General features: G+C 37.2%; 1 protein-coding gene across 1 annotated transcript; it reads right to left on the bottom strand.

Moving 5' to 3' along the window:
- Positions 1-9,484: 9,484 nt before the first annotated feature.
- Positions 9,485-12,632, bottom strand: LOC130080507 (cytochrome P450 26A1). Its single transcript, XM_056245869.1, has 7 exons — positions 11,949-12,632; positions 11,561-11,785; positions 10,945-11,226; positions 10,699-10,854; positions 10,465-10,599; positions 10,223-10,375; positions 9,485-10,113 (listed from the first exon to the last, which is right to left on the bottom strand). The coding sequence occupies exons 1-7, from the start codon at positions 12,135-12,137 to the stop codon at positions 9,775-9,777; spliced, it is 1,479 nt and encodes a 492-aa protein (XP_056101844.1). The 5' UTR covers positions 12,138-12,632; the 3' UTR covers positions 9,485-9,774.
- Positions 12,633-19,091: the final 6,459 nt, after the last annotated feature.

The following is a 19,091-nucleotide window of genomic DNA, read 5'->3' as shown; positions in this document are numbered from 1 at the left end:
CACCCACAAGTTCAATTAATTGTATTTTATATGTTTAAACTACAATACATTTTTATTTAAATGTAAATAACATGCAATTAAGTGTCTGAAAATGAAGAGTTCAGATGCAAAAACTTCTAAGTCTGATTGACATTCCTTTTAAATGAGGATTTTACCAGGCTCCATATGTTTAGGTTCACTTTAATGGCAATGAAAAGGTTATTGCAATGCCTTATTTTCAAAAACGATAAGGCCTGTTCACACCGAGAACGATAACTATAAAGATAATATTAGCGTCCACGTTTATTTTTAGCGCGTTCTTGTCTGTCACTTTAAATGATCGAGCTCACTATTAGCAGGATTGAATCTGATTGGCTGTCAATGTTTTTATCGTTCATCAGGTGGATAAAATGCCGATATGGTTATAGCTGTGGTGCGAACTTTATTCTTTAATATTGAGAACGCTTTTTAGAACTATATCTTTATCGTTATCAGTCCTTGTTGTGAATGAGCTTAGGTTCAGTAATTTCACTTTCATGGCAATAAAAAGGTTATTAGTCAATGATTGAAATGCCTTATTTTCAAAAAAAAATTCAAGAGTAAAGATAGTAAAATAGTAGTAGATAGTAAGAGTAAAATAGTAAAAACATAAAAATACTCATTTAAAAGACAAATGTCAGGCGGATGTAGAGGTTTTTGCATCTGAAGACTTCAAATATTAGCAGTTTGCACTTACGTATATTAGTAGAACTAATTCTTATAAGTAGAATATGAGAATTATACTCTTTTTAAAAGTATACAAAATTCTACTTCTTTTTTACAAGTGATCCCCCAAAAAAGTATGTCTTGAGGCCACTGATTAGTTTTAGATGATTTTATATATCCTATACACGTGTGATTTGAAATAACCATGAACACGGAAGCTGTTATCGGTTGACACATTTCTCACATTGACCTTGTGAAGTCTTCTTATGACAAATAAGATATTTTTTCCCGTATTCATTCACAACTATATGACAAGGGAGAGGTTTCCACATCTTATCTGGATGAAGTTCGGCCCGGTTATGGCTCGGATGACCTCGGAGCAACCCTACCTGATCCACTTCTGAAGTGTGCAGAGTAATAAAACACTAGAAGATAAAACAGTATGACACATTTATTGTTGTTTTTAATTCCCTACTGTTTGTTTGGCCATTCTTCACAGAATGTGCTAAAATGGATTATTTTTTTTTCTTTCTGAGAAGCAAGCAAATAGGCATTTAGATGAAATGGAATGTAACCCGCTTAATTACTTTCACAATAATTTTATTGCTGTTGTCTACAGAAATCTGTGTTACTCAGGACAGAGCGTGGGTGAAAATACTGCGACTGCAGAACAACTTGAGTCCTGACAAAGTTCATGGCTAGACTGAACTTTTGAACTTTCGATGGTATGTGGCTTTGTGCTGGAGTCCAAATGGAACATGTAGCATAAAGATGCAGTGGTAGATTTGCTCAGGTCTCACATGGATCTCGCAGGTTATCTGCCTTTGGTTTGCCACTGAAAGTCAAGTGCACCGGGCTAAACATCAACAAAACTCTCGAAAGATTTATTGCTGTTATTCATCAGAGCTGAGCTCAACACATAAACCTTTACTTAGAACCCCGAAACTCAATTATTGAGCCATTCATTAGACTGCAATACATTTTGTTTTGCCTTTTTATTTCATGATAATTAAGCACATTTTCCAGTCAAATTCTCAAGTCCGTAATCTTTTTTCTAGGTTTTCTATGGAAGCATGTTTCCGCCAATAAAAAGTAGGCAATTGCAAATTTTTCTCACTATTCTGACTTTTTTCCGAGTTTATATCTCACAATTGCAAGAAAAAAAGCCATAATTGTGAGAAAAACTCGCAATTGCGAGTTTTAAAGTCAGAACTACGCAATTCCAAACTTATTTCCCGGTTTCACAAACAAGGCTTAAGCTAGTCCCAGACTAAAATGGATGTTTGAGCTGTTTTAACTGATGCAACTTGCACTGACATATCTTAATATATGTCAGTGGCAGTGCCATTGTTTTGTCTCAAGATGCTCACCAATAATGTTTTTTTTCTAAAGTATGTTTATAAAAGTCACTTAAATGTCCTAATTGAACTAAGGCCTAATACTGGCTTAATCTAAGCCCTGTCTCTAAAACTAGGCCTAAATACAATTCCGAGTTTATATCTCACAATTTGGACTCTAAAAAATGCTGAGTTGTTTTAACCTAATTTTGGGTCAAATAAGGACAAACCCAAACGTTGGGTTAAAAATGTCATTTAAAAATGTAATCCAGTGGCTGGGTTTGTCCATATTTGCCCCAAAGTTGGGTTGAAACAACCCAGCAGTTTTTGTAAAATATAAAAATACAGAAATGTAAGAAACTTTCAATTAAAAAGGTAATTGCAACTTTTTATCTCACAATTCAGATTCAGTTTCTTTCTAGCAATTGCACGATTATATCTCAGAATTCTGACTTTATTTCATACAGTTGTGAGTTTAGAATTCTTTTTTCTCAGAGTCGTGAGACATTTACTTGCAATTGCAACAACAAAAAGTCAGAATTGTGAGATTTAAGTTAACTAGCTTTTATATTCTTTGGCTTCCATAGTTTTCTTCTTTGTATTGGTTTGCTACAAATCCTTAAGCAACTGACATTTTAAATGGCTTTTTAACAAAAACAAAATGCAGGGAAAAGAAGTCTTTTCATGTTTTTACGGGTTTTTTCAGTAACTGAGATGTGTTGTAAAGAGAAACTAAGGCACTAACATACGTTTGTTCAGGTTTATGTGTAGGACACAGAGACGCCGCAAACCTCAGAATGAGCAGCTTGAGGCCACTGTGAGGCATGAACTCTGAGGACTGTTTGAACTTGCCTTAAAAGTGCGTCAGAAGGCCATAATAGCAGATGTTGTCTCAGAAAGTCAATCATTAGTTCCCACCTCAGCGGATCGCACAGTAATTGGTTGTCTTGCGTCTTGTCTGGATGTCTTGAGGTGTTTTAAGGTTGTGTCAAAAACAAATGTACTTGGGGGACAAGTGGATTCGATGTCAGGATAATTGCTGTTTTCGTCTTATAGTTGATAAAGAAAATTACATTTGAATATTCTAATTTCCAAGCCTTATTTCAAGGATTCACAAGTCCACAAATGATTGAATAATTAATTCATTTATAATGTTTGCATAATTGTTTATCTTTTCAACATTATGAATGATTGAAGTATCATTAATTAAACAAATTCATTAAATTCAGTCATCATTCATTAAATGATAGCTAATTTAGTGTAATTCATGTGTAATGTGACCCTAACTCCAATAAATACTGCTCTGATTGCATACATAAATCATTAAATTTGAAGGTTATATGTTTGGAATTTGAAATACTGTCCCCTTAAATACACATATCTTCTTTTCTTGATAACTTTTAGTTTAGTAAACTACTTTTTTGCAAGGTAGCTTATACTACTTCAAATTATGAGCGTCTCAGGTCACACTTCATAGGTGTCTTTAACAACTTACATCAGAAAAAAAAAAATGTTAGGTACAATTATTGTGTTCATGTTGTATTGCAAAACACATTTGTTGTTATTAATGTGGGATACGGGTAAGGTTGGCGAACGTGATTTCACCACGTACAACATGTTTCATCTTTGTTGATCCTGGAACAACCTTTCAAGCAACCAATCAGATTTGAGGGACAAGTTTACAGTTTATGTGAAGTTTAGGCTTACAACCAGGGTTAGGTGCTTCCACATCAGTGTTATTCACCTATCATTTCCCTCTAGTTTGGTTTAGGGGTGGTGATTGGGTTGGGACAATATTTTTGGACTGGATTGTTGTTCAAGGATCAACAAAATATGTTGATCCGGGAACATCTTACTTGGTAAAATCATGGTGACCGGGTAAGGCTAGGGACAAATTTAGTGGTATGGGTAGGTTTAAAGGAATAGTTCACCCAAATTTTTTTTTTTTTTTTACCCAACCAAACCAAAAACCAAACCAGTATCATGCAACTTAACCTGAAAGCCACAGGTAAAAGCAATAAATTATCTTCACTTTCAATAGACACCTGATATTTATCTGCCTAGACTGGAACGAGGTCTTCCAGGAGATTTGGGGAATTTGTTTTCACTTGTTGGATGCTAGCATTGCTGTTATTCTAAGGACTAAATGGTGCATGCTTACTGTTTATGCTCCTGGTCGAGTCAGAAACCTGAGCCGCGTCGCTCGACCAGAGTAAAGCTGCCTCTTGAGCTGTGTCGGGTGTGGACGTATACACACTCAAACAGAGAAATCATTCGTCATTAGCTTTGACCACAGGTTCTCACTCAGATACCTTGTTTGACAAAAGCTCATGCGTGATAGAATGATCTCATGAAAAGAGAGAGTTAATTCCCAGCAACATACAGTAGTGTCGGCACAGATCCGGGCCACATCTGGTACATGTGGATTCCACGCGTACCAGATGTGGGCTGGATCTGGGCCGACACTGTGTTGCTGTCTGGGTCATCTTTGTTTACTGTGGTGTAAAACACTTATATTATGCATATATTTATGCATATATTTCGGTCATGACAACTCTCTCAGTGTTTGGCATGGTAATGGATATGACAATTTTGATATGTTTGGTTTTTGGCGGGAATAGACCTGCTAGACCTGCCACGCTGCTGCTGCTACTGTTGATTACCCATAGTAGATCAATACAGGTGGAGCTGGGGAAGGTGGAGGGTTTGGTGACCAGTATTTGAAGGTTGAGCAGTGAGCTCATTGGCTACTGATACAACAGGAATTAATCAGGTGGTGCCCTATATAGAATGGTGTGATTGCAAGAAGATTAAGTTAAGAGCCTATCAGCCTGCGCCATGTAGAGGTTCATGACAGAACTTTGTATTTGATCATAACTAAGTAGATTTTGACGATTGCTGGAGGAAATGTGAATGGGGTTTGCATCGAGATGACAGGGTGGGAAATTTTTGCTATGCACAGGGTGTTCTGGTTTGCTTGGGCTGTGTTCGAAATCGCCCCCTATACCCTCATTCGCTTTTCCCTACATTACTCCACTAATGTAGTCCACTTGAAGGAGTCAATTAAAACGAGTGAGTGAATTCGGACACTTAGTGCGCCGGAAGGGCTGCAGCTTTTGCATAATTTGTGGTTGCTGTTTAATAATTATTTGAAACTAAGTAAACTGGCAGCTCCAGTAGTAATGAAAATATTTGTCTTGAACTCCGTCATGAAAACTATCTAATTCAATTTCTATTAATATCTATCTCTAATAATCATTTAAATCAAGCGTAGCGTCAGCTCTGGCACGTTAGTCAAGCTCGCATCAGCTGACTCTCAGCTGATCCACGTCTACCTGTAGGAATACGACACCTATCACTGTATACATAAGCTCCTTCAGTATTATCAACATCTAATGCGTTTCTCAGTAGCTAATTACCCTCCTCCATCCCCAGCTCCTCTCATCAGTCAGGATTTGGGATTCTGATTCCCCTCGAATCAGAATAAATTCTCGAATTATGTTGCATTTTAAAATCTTGAATTAATGATATCTGCATACATGTTGGTTCTGTTCTGTTTACCCTAAGGGGGGTTATTGCTGCTCTTATCTATGCCAGGCTGCATGGATGCGCAGGGAGTTCTCGCCCAGAACAGAACCATACCGCCAATCCAAACTGTATGCTAACTGTCAATCGTATTTGACGACAGTGGTCCTGACAGAAAATAAATTTATACCTGTATGATATTACGCTGTAGCCACATTGGATCGGAAGTTTGGAAAATGGATGAATGGATCTTCTGACGAGACGGGGGAGTTAATTCGATGCGTGACTCTTACAGTATGGGTATTCTTTAGGCTCTGAGTGTGCATCGGTTGTACACTCGTTATTGCAGTGCATCGTGGGATTGATTAAAAACATGCACAATAGTTTTGGACACCACTACATATGGCTGTCCCTTCAAATAGTACACTATTTAAGGGTATAGGGGACGATTTCGGACACAACCTAGAAATTTACCCAAGTATACTTAATAAAATGAGTTGAAGTATACTTATTTTTTTTTGTAAGGGGAACTCCAGTAGCAGGATTGGACACCCCTGCACTAAAGCTTCTCCCAAGCTTTTTTCCCCCTTCACTACCTGATTGTTACTTTTGGCTTGTTTAGTTGTGGTTTAAAAGATATAAGTAATATTATTGATTTAACTGCACCTAGACTATCAAATATCAAAAAAGAACACTCTAACTTTGCAACATAGACACTGTTATTTAACTGAATTGAACCAACATTGAACTGACTTAAGCTGAATAAATAATGACTCTATTGTGGGCTCTAAAGCTGCTATAGCTGAATGGAACTAGTTTCATTACTGATGATCTTTGCAACATTGACACAGTTACTGAACTGAATTGAAACAACATTGAGCTAAATTTAGTTGAATAATGACACTACTATCTTCAACTGCTTACAGCTGATATTGAATTAATTCATTTTACAAATACATTGTTATTTTCCTGTTTATCAATGTGAAGCTGCTTTGAAACATCTGTATAAAGCGCTATATAAATAAACGTGACTTGACTAAAGTTTAATATATATTGTTAGAAGTTTGCACAAATCATTAAGCCAAAGTATGAGCAAAAGTATACACCAATAAAAACTGTTGATCTAAAAATAAGTGTGTAAATGTGTCTGAATGATGTATCACACATGAAGTAGGTCACATATTTCACTCTTTCTTGTACAATTTTAAACTCATTGTCCCCATCAATAGTACTAAAACAGACCTGCAAAACTTCCAGCTCACGAGAAATGGATAAATTAATGTCTCTGTGAGGTCATGCCTCTTTTTGTAAACGACTGAACTTTTCCTGACCCTGCAGACCCGTGAAAAGCCCCCTCTTGATTATAAATAATAGCAATGGGCTGCTAATAGTTAATCCGATTGAGAGCTGGAAAAGTCTGATATGATTCAGCAGGAGGCCAAGAGGGCAGCAGACGTGTAAATGCTTTCAGAAACGCTCTCATTGACCCTGTGCTAATGAAAAAGTCATTTTCACTTCAGTGTTGGAGAGCCATATCAGTCAGACATCTTTAACACTTCCCCTGTGGAGTAAGTTTAGCTGACATTAAGTTTTTGAATGAACCACTAACCCTACTATATGTTATAATGTAGCTTGTTGTGCTAATAAGCAAAGTCAATTCACATTTATTTATATAGCACGCCACTTTATACAGTACAGATTGTGTCAAAACAGCTTTACAGTAATAAACAGGAAAATAACTGTGTTAATGTAAAATTCAGCTCTATAAGGCAATAGTGTCATTAAGCTCTGTTGAATGTTGGTTCAATTCAGTTCTGTAACAATGTCGATGTTAGGGTTCATTTCCGATATTGTGAGTGCAGTCAATTCAACAATATTTCTGAATTGCAATGCATTGCAATAGCTCGGGGTGCAGTACCATGACTTTTGCACTGGCATCACTTATATTTTGTGCAGAAAATGTAAAAAACAAACAAAAAAAAACAGCCTTTTCAGCTGAAAATGCTTCTTTTGTCCCCTTCCCTTACGCTAAATAACAAGCAGTTCAGTGTCTGGGGGAAAAAACCCCTGCAATTACACTGATTTACACTGTGTCCAGTTCAGGGGAGTGAATAAAAACAGGCCTCTTTCATTTGCTCGCTATAAATTCTGTATATACTCACAAATTTAGAGAAAAAATGGCTCCGGGAATAAAAAGTTTTGTTGTCGCCCCTAGATGTCAAACAATAGGCCGGACAGACGTTCTTTACAAGGTGATAGGAGGAAAAGTTCAGCTGCATCTCTCCCCAGGCCTGGACCTGCAGCGATAGGGTGGCTGAACATAAAGGTGTCAGCCCTGCGGCGGGACGCGTGTAAATCAGCAGCAGAGAAAAGCCCCGAAACGGCTGAGAGAGGCATCTGCCAGCATCTCACCGCCTTCTCTGTCTCCCTCACCGTGTCACACAAGGACACGTCCCTTCCACATGACCCCCGTGCGCTGGGAGACGCGCCCCCTCCGGGGGTAATGCGTTTGTGCAAATTTGCCTTTGGGGGTCGTCCGTACGGCAGCGTAATGAGCTTTTGAAACGAGCAATGATGATGACTACTGTAACATTTGTCCTTTGCAAGTATACTTAACAAAACATTATTACTCGAAAAAGAAGTGACAGAAAAGCACGGTACCAGTAATAAAATAATAAAATAAGATAAAAAAAAAAAAAAAAAAATTTAAATTAAATATTAAAATTTAAATATAAAAAAATAAAATAAAAAAAATATTAAAAAATTTAAAAATGTAACTCTCCCAAAGTAACTCTTGCATGGCTTGATAATTTCTGTTTAACTACAAACATTTGGATTGAATTTTAAGAATGAAGTTATTTTTCAAAAATTATAGTAAAAATGTTAAGGCAAGAACATTTGTAAATGTTTTAAGAGTTAACCTTGTAAAGCCTGACATATGAAATAATAGTCAGAAAAGTAAAAAAAAATCTTAGTGGAAGAGTTTATTTAACCTTTAGACAAAATATTTTAATAAATAAAATAAAAAAAAAACTTTTTTTTTTAGTATCATATTTGACAGATCAGGCTTTTATGGCTCACATATGATGTGAGAATATGGAGCTCATACTCAAGGAGTTGGAAAAAATTATTCAGAGGCCCAAACTGAGCAAAAATTGCAATTTGATACAGTTGCTGATTTTTATATTACCAAAAAAAAAAAGAAATTCTGATAGCTTGTATCGTAAATCAATCAGATCTTTATAAATGTATAGCAGACCACTTACATATAAATATCAGTCACTCTATATCTCCCAATAATATATCTTCGTAAGAAGATAAATTATATTTTAGTAATCATTGTGGAGGCAGAACACATTAAGGCAATGCAATACAATGATCATTTAGAGATGAACAAGAAAACATTCCTCAAAAGCCTAATATATCATATTTGATACACATAATTTACATCATTTTAAAAAATGATGTATGGATTCCAGTGTTATTCTTTTTATAAATTAGAAATTCACATATCAAATATGAAACAGTAGACTTTAGGGTTATGTACAAAACAGAGGGTGTTATAGCTCCACATCCATCTACTTCCAGACGGAGAGCAGTTTGGATGTTTAATTGCCACTGATTATTTACTGTGATGAAGTTCTCTGCATGCAAACAGTTTGACTACGTGTTCTATTCAACACCATTATCCTTATATTAACGGTTTCTTAAATTAAGGGCTCCAGGTACTTTGCATTTCATAATGCTTTAGATGTCTGAGATCTCAACGTTCCTGTATGCAGATTTAAAGCCTTTTCAGATAACATACAGATTCTTTTTTTTTTTACATGAGAAAGGATCGGGGAATTACACTATCACATTTTATCTTGAAATTTGCATATGCATGTGCTTCCACGTGGATCAATTCTTAAAACATAATACCAGCAATGAAAAACGTGAAATTTTAAACAACTTGTTTTATTAAATAAAACCCATATGATAAAGAGCAAGTTAAATAAGTTGCATACAGTACAAAAGCTATATAACACAACTACATTATAAATATACATCACAGACACTTTGTAGAATTGCAGTGATCCATGAAAAAGTAGTGCCCTCGTTTTTGCTTTCTTGTATAGACTTATATACACATCTTTTATATAAACAAAATATAAAATATTCAATACATCACAGCTCATCTAAAAAACATATGTACAAAGCTCATGTTAGTTCAGAACTCATTTCCAGACTAATTTCTGACGTAACTACTGAACTTGGTGGGGAGATTGTCCACAGGGTACACTGTTGGGCCCGTTTTCATTGTCGGGGGTCCGTTAGAAAGAACCCAGTTGCATTGCTGTGTTAGCTCAACTAAAAAGATCTTGAGTAACACTTTGGCGAATTCTTTGCCGACACACATCCTGGAACCGCCTCCGAAGGGGATGTAGTTAAACCTGGAGCCGTCCTCCAGACCTTTGCTCATGAATCTCTCCGGCTGGAACTCATCTTTGTTAGGAAACACCTCGGCGACGTCATGCGTGTCACAGATGCTGTAAATGACATTCCATCCTTTAGGTATCTGGTAACCCTGAAGAGAAAATAAAAGAATTCAGTGTTAAACAAATGGGAGAGTATTTCAATAGAGGACATTTTAAAGCGGCAATATTAAAAATCACCAGCCCTGAAGTTTAACTCACGTTCAATTCAAAGGTTTTGAGAGCCACTCTGAAGCCTCCTGGTACAGGAGGGTTGATTCTGAGAGTTTCTTTGATCACACATCCAGTATACTTCAGTTGTTCCAAAAGCTCCATACTTAAGGAGTTTCCAGGTGAGTAGATGCCCAATTCAACCTGTTGATAAAAAAATTAAATAAAAGTATATTAGCCCACACATTGGTTAAGTAATGCAACCAGATTGAGAAGAACTTTTTGGATCATACCTTCTCATGAATCTCCTCTCTAATTTTCTGCACCACCTCCGAGTTCAAACCGAGGAACATCACCAGTGAGGTTGCAGTGCTGGCGGTGGTCTCATGACCTCCAAACAGAAGCTCAGTAGCGGCTTCTTTCATTGCCTGAGGAAAAAAAACACTTTGTTAATGATGTTTGCAGACTGGATCCTACTTCACTTTTGAGCATAAAACAATAACCGACAAGTAACGGGAAATATTTACCTGCAGACTGAAGGGCTCTTCACTCCTCCTGCTGTTCTCAATCAACAGCTGAAGAGCATCTTTGTGTTTTTGCTCATTTTCATTGTCATCGTCTTGAATTTTCTTCCTGATGTTCTCCTCAATTTTGGAATGAATGAAATTACGTGCTCTCAAACCCTGCCAAACAAACGACAGATTGTTATTACATGAAATTTATTTCACATACCCTAAAATGCATCTTTAGACTGTTATTATATCCTAACTTACCCTGTACAAGCCACTGAAGGGAACATCAATAGGCAAGGAGAACAAGTTTTTGATCATCTCCTCAAAAGCTTCCACCAGTTCCTGCTCGTCCGTCTTGATTTGCTCCGGCTCGAAACCAAGCAGGATTCTCATGGCTATACGGAACATGAGGCGTTTCATCTCCGGGTAAACCAGCACACATGCATCTCTTTGCAGCCAGTCTTGTATGGCACTCTTCACCTCCTGCTGGATCACTGGGATGTAGTGCTCTAGAGCATCTCTTGAGAACGCTCTCATAATGGCCTAAACATGACATAAAAAAAAAAATCAATGCATCATTTTTCTTTCAATACAAAGATTGAGGTTTAATATTTACATTGGAAAAAAAAAAACATTTGAGGATTTTCAGAAAATATGCAGAGCTTCTAGGCTCCTTTTTTGATGATGGCTTAAATATCATATATTATTGAATAAAGTTCCTCAAAAACTTTCAAATAGGAGCAACCACTGACAGATTCTACAAAGTTCTTGCATGAGTTTCACCTCATCAGTTCCTCAGACAACAGTGTAGTAGAACGTTTCTTTTTTTTTGTAAAGTACTTCCAATACAATTTAAAGCACTGATTAACATCTTTACCTTTTTCTTGTTTTTGTGTTGAGTGCCATGAACATTGGAGAGGGTGTCAGAGCCCAGAATAGTTCTCACTGATGCTGGCCACTGAACAGAGACCAGCTTGTTTTCGCCCAGCAGAATCTGCCTCACGTTCTCGGCTCCCATCACCCTGACAGTCGGGTTCCCAAAGAGGTGCGTTTTGTAGATGAATCCGTATTTCTGCCGTTTCATCCGGAGGAACTTCCTTCTCTGTGTAAAATGACAACGTGTTATTGGCACAAAGATTCCAAACGCATGTTTTGATCCACATGTATCCGATATTAAACACAACAAAACATTAGTGAGCATCGCATTTACCAATCAAATACAATCAGCTGAACTTGTGCAAATTGCAATAAAAGTGCACGCGTACCTGGAGGATCAGCTGGAGCGTTTCTCCAATGAAGGGTAAGCCCATTGTGCCTGGCGGCAGTGGTCTACCACAGCTCGGATCGACCCGTCGAATCAATAACATCTCCCACAACTTTACCGCGGCGAGAAAGAGCAAAACGGGAAGCACGATGGTGCAGAGAAAGGTGACGATGAGAGTGTACAGACCCATGGTGAAGCGCGCAACGATCGCCAAAGAGCTTCTGGAGAGGAGACGCGTTTTTACGCGCGGACTGAGAGCGTTCTCGCTTGTGCGCCCTTATATATCTATTGCGCGCAGGTCTCCTCCTGTTACCTTCCTCAGATAAATTAGTTCACACAAAGTTCATCTTTAATTGTGGTGTCATCTCGCCCCGCCCACAGGGCAGAAGCTGCTCCAAACTCTGAACCATTTGTTATAGGCGCATTTTAATACCACCTCCCGTAGAAGGCAGACAATCCTGAGATTTCACTTTGAAAAGGTGTTAATTCCCCCGACACAAAAGGAAGCATCCGAGGCTCTTTTGTTGCCAATATTCCCGTCGTTTACACTCATTACTCTGGGCTTGTGTGCCATCAGAAATGCCGCAGAGGATTTAATTGAGGAGCTTAAACTGTGAAGCTCTACTTTTACATTTTAAATCCCTTAAATGGCCCTCTTTTTGTCCTTCTTTGGCGTGGGGGCTCTTAATAGGCCATTACACAGGTTAGACAGCTTACCTGTAAAGTTAAATGGCGGTATTTATCTGTATTTATTTATTATATCGATTTTTTTTCTTCATATTAAAACATTTAATCACTGGGATTTTTTTTATATATATTAAAAAAATTAAGATTATTTATAATCGTGACATTTCTACCCAACAATATGTCCTGTTTCTAATAATATAAACGTGCACAGTTGATTTGCTAAAAAAAACATTGATACAAAGATGATTCAGGTCGTTATTCTCTGGTATTTGCTGCTAGATCTGATAACAATATCAACATACATTGCAATATAATAATGTACTTCTGTCTGTTTATCTAGACATCACTGAGATAAGTATTTGAAATAAGTTATGCCAGATATATGTGTTGTCAATACTGTGGTGAACTGGATCTGATCTCATATTAGACTTTAACCTGGAACAGTGCCATAGATGTTATGCTGTTTTCATGTGGAGCAGAGTGTGCAGTAATATCATAAATATGAACATTGTCTCATTGCGGGTTCAAACCCGGGTCAGCTTAAAAAGTGACGGAGCAGAGCAAGGTTACGGTACATGAAGAGCAAACACCCACAGCAGTCTGAATTACTGTTTTTACGACAGCCATAACGTGGAAAAAACAAGCTGGGAAGGCAGTCAATTAAAGAGACAGGATGGCTCCAAATTTTTCCCTCTCTTCATTCTTTGATGTGTGTCTGCCCTGCATTTCACCTTTCATCCTGTGTGATGGGATGGGGAAAACTCACGCATGACATATCTATGTTAAGCTGGTATTTTAGGTATGTGTCTATGTAAGCAACTCATTCATATGTTACCCCATTACACGACCGTTGCCATATTTATTCTTCGACATGACCTGACCGTGCCAAATGCCCTAAGCGAACCTTCAAACTTGGCCTTATTTGTGAATTTGTGCAATTATGAGTCCTGTTTTCCCTCGTAAGAGTCGTAGAAGTGTGTGAAATGCTTTGATGAACCTAATAAACTCTTTCAACCGGCGCCAAGAGCAATGCAACCTGAAGTTCAAGGATAGTTCCCTAAAGAAAGCTTGTTTAAATTCTTCCTATAGCTTCTTTCTATTACAATTATATTCTTTATGTAAACTGTGATATACTCTAAAGTGCTGTAACCCATTTAATCCACTGGTAACATTTGTAACCAAACTTTACCATTGAGTTTGAAAATGGATTTTATATGAATTTATAAAGCTGTTTAATTCCATTTTTGCCCTCGGGAAGAATATGTGATATATGTCATAGATCCATAAATGTATATCCTGTGTCCTTGTAAACCTGCAAACTCTACATTATGGGGACAAAATGTCATTTTCAGATCCCCATGAGGAAAACAGCTTATAAATCATACTAAGTGATTTTTTTTTTTTAAATGTAAAAATGCAGAAAGTTTTGTGTGATGTGTAGGTTTAGGGCTAGGGTTAGTGTAAGGGGATATAATATTCAGTTTGTATAAAAATCATTATGTTGATGGAAAGTCCCCATAACACATGAAAACACAACATGTGTGTGTGTGTGTGTGTGACCCTGGTATTCCCTATGTTATGGGGACCAAATATCCCTATACAATTATAGTAATAGCAGTAAATTATCACCTTGTGGGGATAATTTTTTGGTCCCCATGAGGAAACAAGCTTACAAATCATACAGAATTCTGTTTTTTTGAACATCTAAAATAGCATAAATTGCCCTGGGATGCGTAGGTTTAGGGGTAGGGTTAGTGTAGGGGGAAAGAATATACAGTTAGTACATTATAAAAACCATTACGTCTATGGAAGGTCCCCATAAAACATGAAAACCCAATATAACCGTGTGTGTGTGTGTGTGTGTAAAAATCTTCAATTGGTTTCATTGAGCTATCCAAAGACCCAAATACACACTGTAAAAAATTATATGATCAAAAAGTTCATAACATATGTTTTTACATTGCTTTAACTCATCAAAACAAGTTAAGCAATTTTCAACTTTTTTATGTTATATAAGATTCAGCTTTTTTTAAGTCAGTTTAATGTAATTCAAGTGATTCTACTTAAAAATTTAAGGCAACACATTTTTTTTTACAGTGCATGTGATATAGCTAGAAACACTTGGGATTATGAACTATAATAGTCCTGACAATCCAGTGAACTCAATTGAATTTTACATGTCAACTGTTCTATTCTTTAACATTTTAGTCTAAAAAATCACTTTCATTTTGCATTCAGATGTTTGCAATATAAACTGAAGCTAAATCACATATAAGTTTTCATTACTAAAAAGACTCCAAAGAGTGGTGCCTCTACGCCCCCCCCCCCCCCCTCCCCCCCTCCCCCCCCCCCCCCCTCCCCCCCTCCCCCCCCCCCTCCCCCTATTTATTTCTCATTTCGATGTTTATTCAGTGATCTTGAGAGTAATCTGAGTCATCGCTATCGATAAGTGTCTCGTATGAGCTGTAATCTCCAACACTGAGTGTGTGTTGATCTCAGTGCTCCTTCCCGGGTGCTGGTGACCCGCCGGTGACCCTGCAGCGCGGACCCTGACATCTCTGTGAACTCTGGCCACAAAGCTCGCCAAGTTCACTGTCCATCAAATAACGAGATACGCAGCCTGAGCAGCAGTAATTATCCACACTGCCATCCATTCTGTGCTGTCCATCACAAAAATCAAATCAAGGGCATCATTAAAGCCACTTACAGTAATGTTCTAATTGGGTCAAGAGATAAACAGCCTTTCTCTGGTGTGCGAAAGAGAGAGTTTTAATTGGAGCCTTGGATGTTGGTCGTCGCCTTTATCACAGTTTCACCCCATTCATCACAGAGGTCCGCCGCCTATATTTAGCTATACAAGGAATAGGCCGTTTTAAAACATGGCGGTGAAAATGAGTCTGCAAATTATATAATGACTTTAAGAAGGGGTAGAATTTTGTAAATCAATTTCTGACAGGAATTTTCGGGGCACAAGATGTGCGTTCGTAACGAATACGCATTAGCAAATCGTATTTTGTTAAATGCCAACCATTTGAAATATGTTTTAAATAAAACACGTTTGTGCGCCCTGGCTTGTAATCTAACTTTTGTGTTGACTAAAATGTTTGAAAATGTTGGCTGCATAAATAAGTAGTACTAAGCCTTTAAGGGAAAGTTCACCCGAAAAATGAAAATTCTGTCATCATTTACTCACCCTCAAGTTGTTCCAAACCTGTATGAGTTTCTTTCTTCTGCTGAACACAACAGAAGATATTTTGAAGAATATGGGTAACCCAAACAGTTGTGGGGCACCATTTGTATTTTTTCTCCAAGTCAGTGGTGCCCCACAACTGTTTGGCCACAAACATTCTTCAAAATACCTTCTTACGTCTTCAACAGAAAAAAGAAACTCGTACAGGTTTGGAACAACTTGAGGGTGTGTAAATGACAGAATTTTTATTTTTGGGTGAACTATCCCTTTAATTAGTAGCGTCAGATTCCCCCATCCCCACATAATTCGGACCGTGATGAAAATGAATCGTTTTCTATTACCACGTATAAAGATATATCTACGCTCGGTCGAAATTAGCTACTTTATATAGCCTACGCTAGAATATAAAATTATTAATTGTCAGCTATTTCAGAGTAGCCTATATGGTACAACCAAAGGGGTACAACCGGCATTTCTTTACATTGGATGACGTGTACGCAGCCTGCTGGAGCTAGCTGTTTCTTTTTCTTTTTTGGAGCTACTGGTTGTTGTTGTTGTTGTTTCCTCGCATAAAATGACTCGCATTAGTGACACGTGGCACAGCTATAGGTAGTGAATTTGTCTTTGATTTATGAGTTTACATGACATATAGACCAGCGAACGCTGTTTGAACCGTGAGCACCGCAGGAGGGGGTCACGAGAGCACAGCCAAACAGTTCACTAAAGGGTCAGACTGAAGACTGACTTTAAGCTAACCTCCAGCCTCTGGAGCCTCATTCTGTCTTTTATTTGCATTTAAAAATACTGCTGCTATTAAAGGATCCTTCCCGGTCAAACAAAACAAAACGATTAGATGGTAGAATATATAAAACGTTCTTAACTGTGTCACTAATGGGTGAAAAGACCTTATATGGTAATTCCTGTTCTGCAATGGCTTTGAATGCTCTTGCTTTTGTATATAAAAAAAGAACGTCATGAGCTGTAATTTAAATAATTATTTATATAAAAGTGTATAGCGGATTAAAACATTAGAAATATGCTCCTGACAAGATTATAGTCACTTAAAAATGTCATTATTATACCTTGATCAATTACAAAATGGGTTGAGCTGAAGTTAGCCTTGCTCATTGCTCAGTGAGAGAGTTTACTTTAGGTGCAGTGGCGTAGGTTTGATTTTGAAATTGGTGGGGACGGGGACATCAATGTATAAATATATTTTAAGTTTTGATCGAAATTATTGCTAGGGATATATCAGTGTCATTGGATATTGGTAGGGACACGTCCCTAGCGTCCCTACCAAATTCTACGCCCCTGTTTAGGTGTGTCAACTTGAAGTTCATTTTGATAATTTTTATTTAAGTTTAAGCATGACCAACTTCTGTAATGGTGTTGTAATTCTGTACTTTATTTTACAGTCCCTGTTTCACATGGACATATGTGTGTACTTATTATAGTAATGACACTATAACTACTAACCCTGAACATACCCCTAAACCTAACCTTAACCCATGTATTACCTTACACTCATTTTTTTCATGCCTGATGAAGGTCGTGAGACTGTGAGACCGAAACTTTGCTAATAAAATTTTGATACTCATTTAATGTGCGGGAGTTCCTTGTTTTTTTTCCCTACGGCATGTTAATAAAAGCAACTTAAATGTCCTAATTGAACTAAAACCTAATCCTGTCTTAATCTGAGCCCTGTTTGTGAAACCGTGATCAGTTGAATTAACTTAAAAAAGTGAGGAAACCTGTTGCCTTAAAATTATTAAGTAGGCTAAATGTTATAAACTAGATGCGTAAATGAAAAAAATAAGTTATGTGGAATTGTCAAGTTCACATAACTTAATTTTTTTTTCAATTAAACATTCAATCACACAGTTTGTTTACTTAATCTTAAGGCAACGGGTTTCCTCACTTTTTTGAAGTGAAGTCAACTGATCACTTTTTACAGTGTACGTAATATTTTATTTTATATTATATACAAATAGGCTATAGCTTTATTGTCTGGGTGAGTGACAAGGGTACAACAATAAAACATGTAAATAAAAGGCACTTGAAAAGTAACGAAAATACAGGATGAGGGCATTGAAAAAAGTTTTCAAGTCACTTATATGGGAACTTTCATACATCAAAAATGAAAAATGGAGAGCTGAAAAAATCCAATAAAAGCACCCAAAATTGTTGAAGAAATACCCTAAACAATTTTTATAAAGCACTGCTCAACAAGCTATTATTTTCTGGTGTAGACTACGGAATAAAGCAAAGATGCAAGAGATGCTGAAGTAGGGTGAATTTAGGTTGATTGGGACACTGTTCGGGAGAGTCATCTCAATGGCAAGTGTCCCAATCCCCCTGAATTCACCCTACCTAGAGCCAGTGCATCTCTCCACTGAGCGGCCAGCCCGCAGAGCCCGTGGGGGAGGGCAGACGGCTCGAGTGAGTCCCGTGCGATGGTCCAGCACAGGGCCCAGAGCTGCCGGTGTTGTGCCGAATTCTGACCCCCGCCACATTACTACCCCCGAGTCCCCAGTAGGTTTAGGATTAGGGGTGGGGTTAGGATTAGGCAACCAGGCAGTGGGTTCAAGGAGGGGGTTCATAATTTGTATATATAGAACTTCAAATGCATTCTTCTAAAAGAAATAAATGAATAAAATAAATATAATAAAACTATTTTTGTAATATAATAATTCACAGTAGGTTAAAATACACTTTATATATATATATATATATATATATATATATAGAGTATATACACACACACATTTATTTGACGTGAAATCTGTATGTTAACATTTCTCTGTACAGAGCGACAACGTGGTTGATATTAAGAAGCAAAAAAATTGATCAAATGTATTTTTGTGATAATATTTTATTAAAGCACACAAATAAAAATGAATGGGCTTTGAAAACAACTGAAGTCACTTGGGTTTGTGTAACTCCAGGTAATGCCAGAGAGAGATTTATGGATATTGTGATTCTGTCTGCCTTATTGAAATGTTGAATATTAGGGTGACACTTTATAATAACTTTCATTAACAAACATTATATAATGCTCAACAGATCATTGGTTAATGTACATTCAAATACTTGTAATGTCTTGAAACCATGATTCATCTGTTTTGAGGTCTTTAAATTATGAGTTATTTTAAAGCGAAACTAATATTAGTGTTGTTACAGCCATGAAATGGAAATATGGAAACACTCTCAGAGCTAATGACAAATGTTTTATCTTTACATTCCATCCCCCCCTCCCAATTTTAACAA

This window comes from Rhinichthys klamathensis, unplaced genomic scaffold (genome assembly GCF_029890125.1).
Source record: "Rhinichthys klamathensis goyatoka isolate OS25496 unplaced genomic scaffold, OSU_Roscu_1.1 h1tg000035l_1, whole genome shotgun sequence".
Taxonomy (NCBI): Eukaryota; Metazoa; Chordata; class Actinopteri; order Cypriniformes; family Leuciscidae; genus Rhinichthys; species Rhinichthys klamathensis.
The sequence above is the reverse complement of the archived record's forward strand: the minus strand, read 5'-3'. Positions and strand labels throughout refer to the sequence as shown.

Bases quoted from the DNA above. Each gene is read 5' to 3' on its own strand.
- LOC130080507 (XM_056245869.1), bottom strand. From the start codon at position 12,137: ATGGGTCTGTACACTCTCATCGTCACCTTTCTCTGCACCATCGTGCTT. The intron at 11,786-11,948 runs GTACGCGTGCAC...CATTTTACACAG, and splicing joins CGCTCCAGCTGATCCTCCAG to AGAAGGAAGTTCCTCCGGAT. The intron at 10,600-10,698 runs GTAAATATTTCC...TTTTTTCCTCAG, and splicing joins AAGAGCCCTTCAGTCTGCAG to GCAATGAAAGAAGCCGCTAC.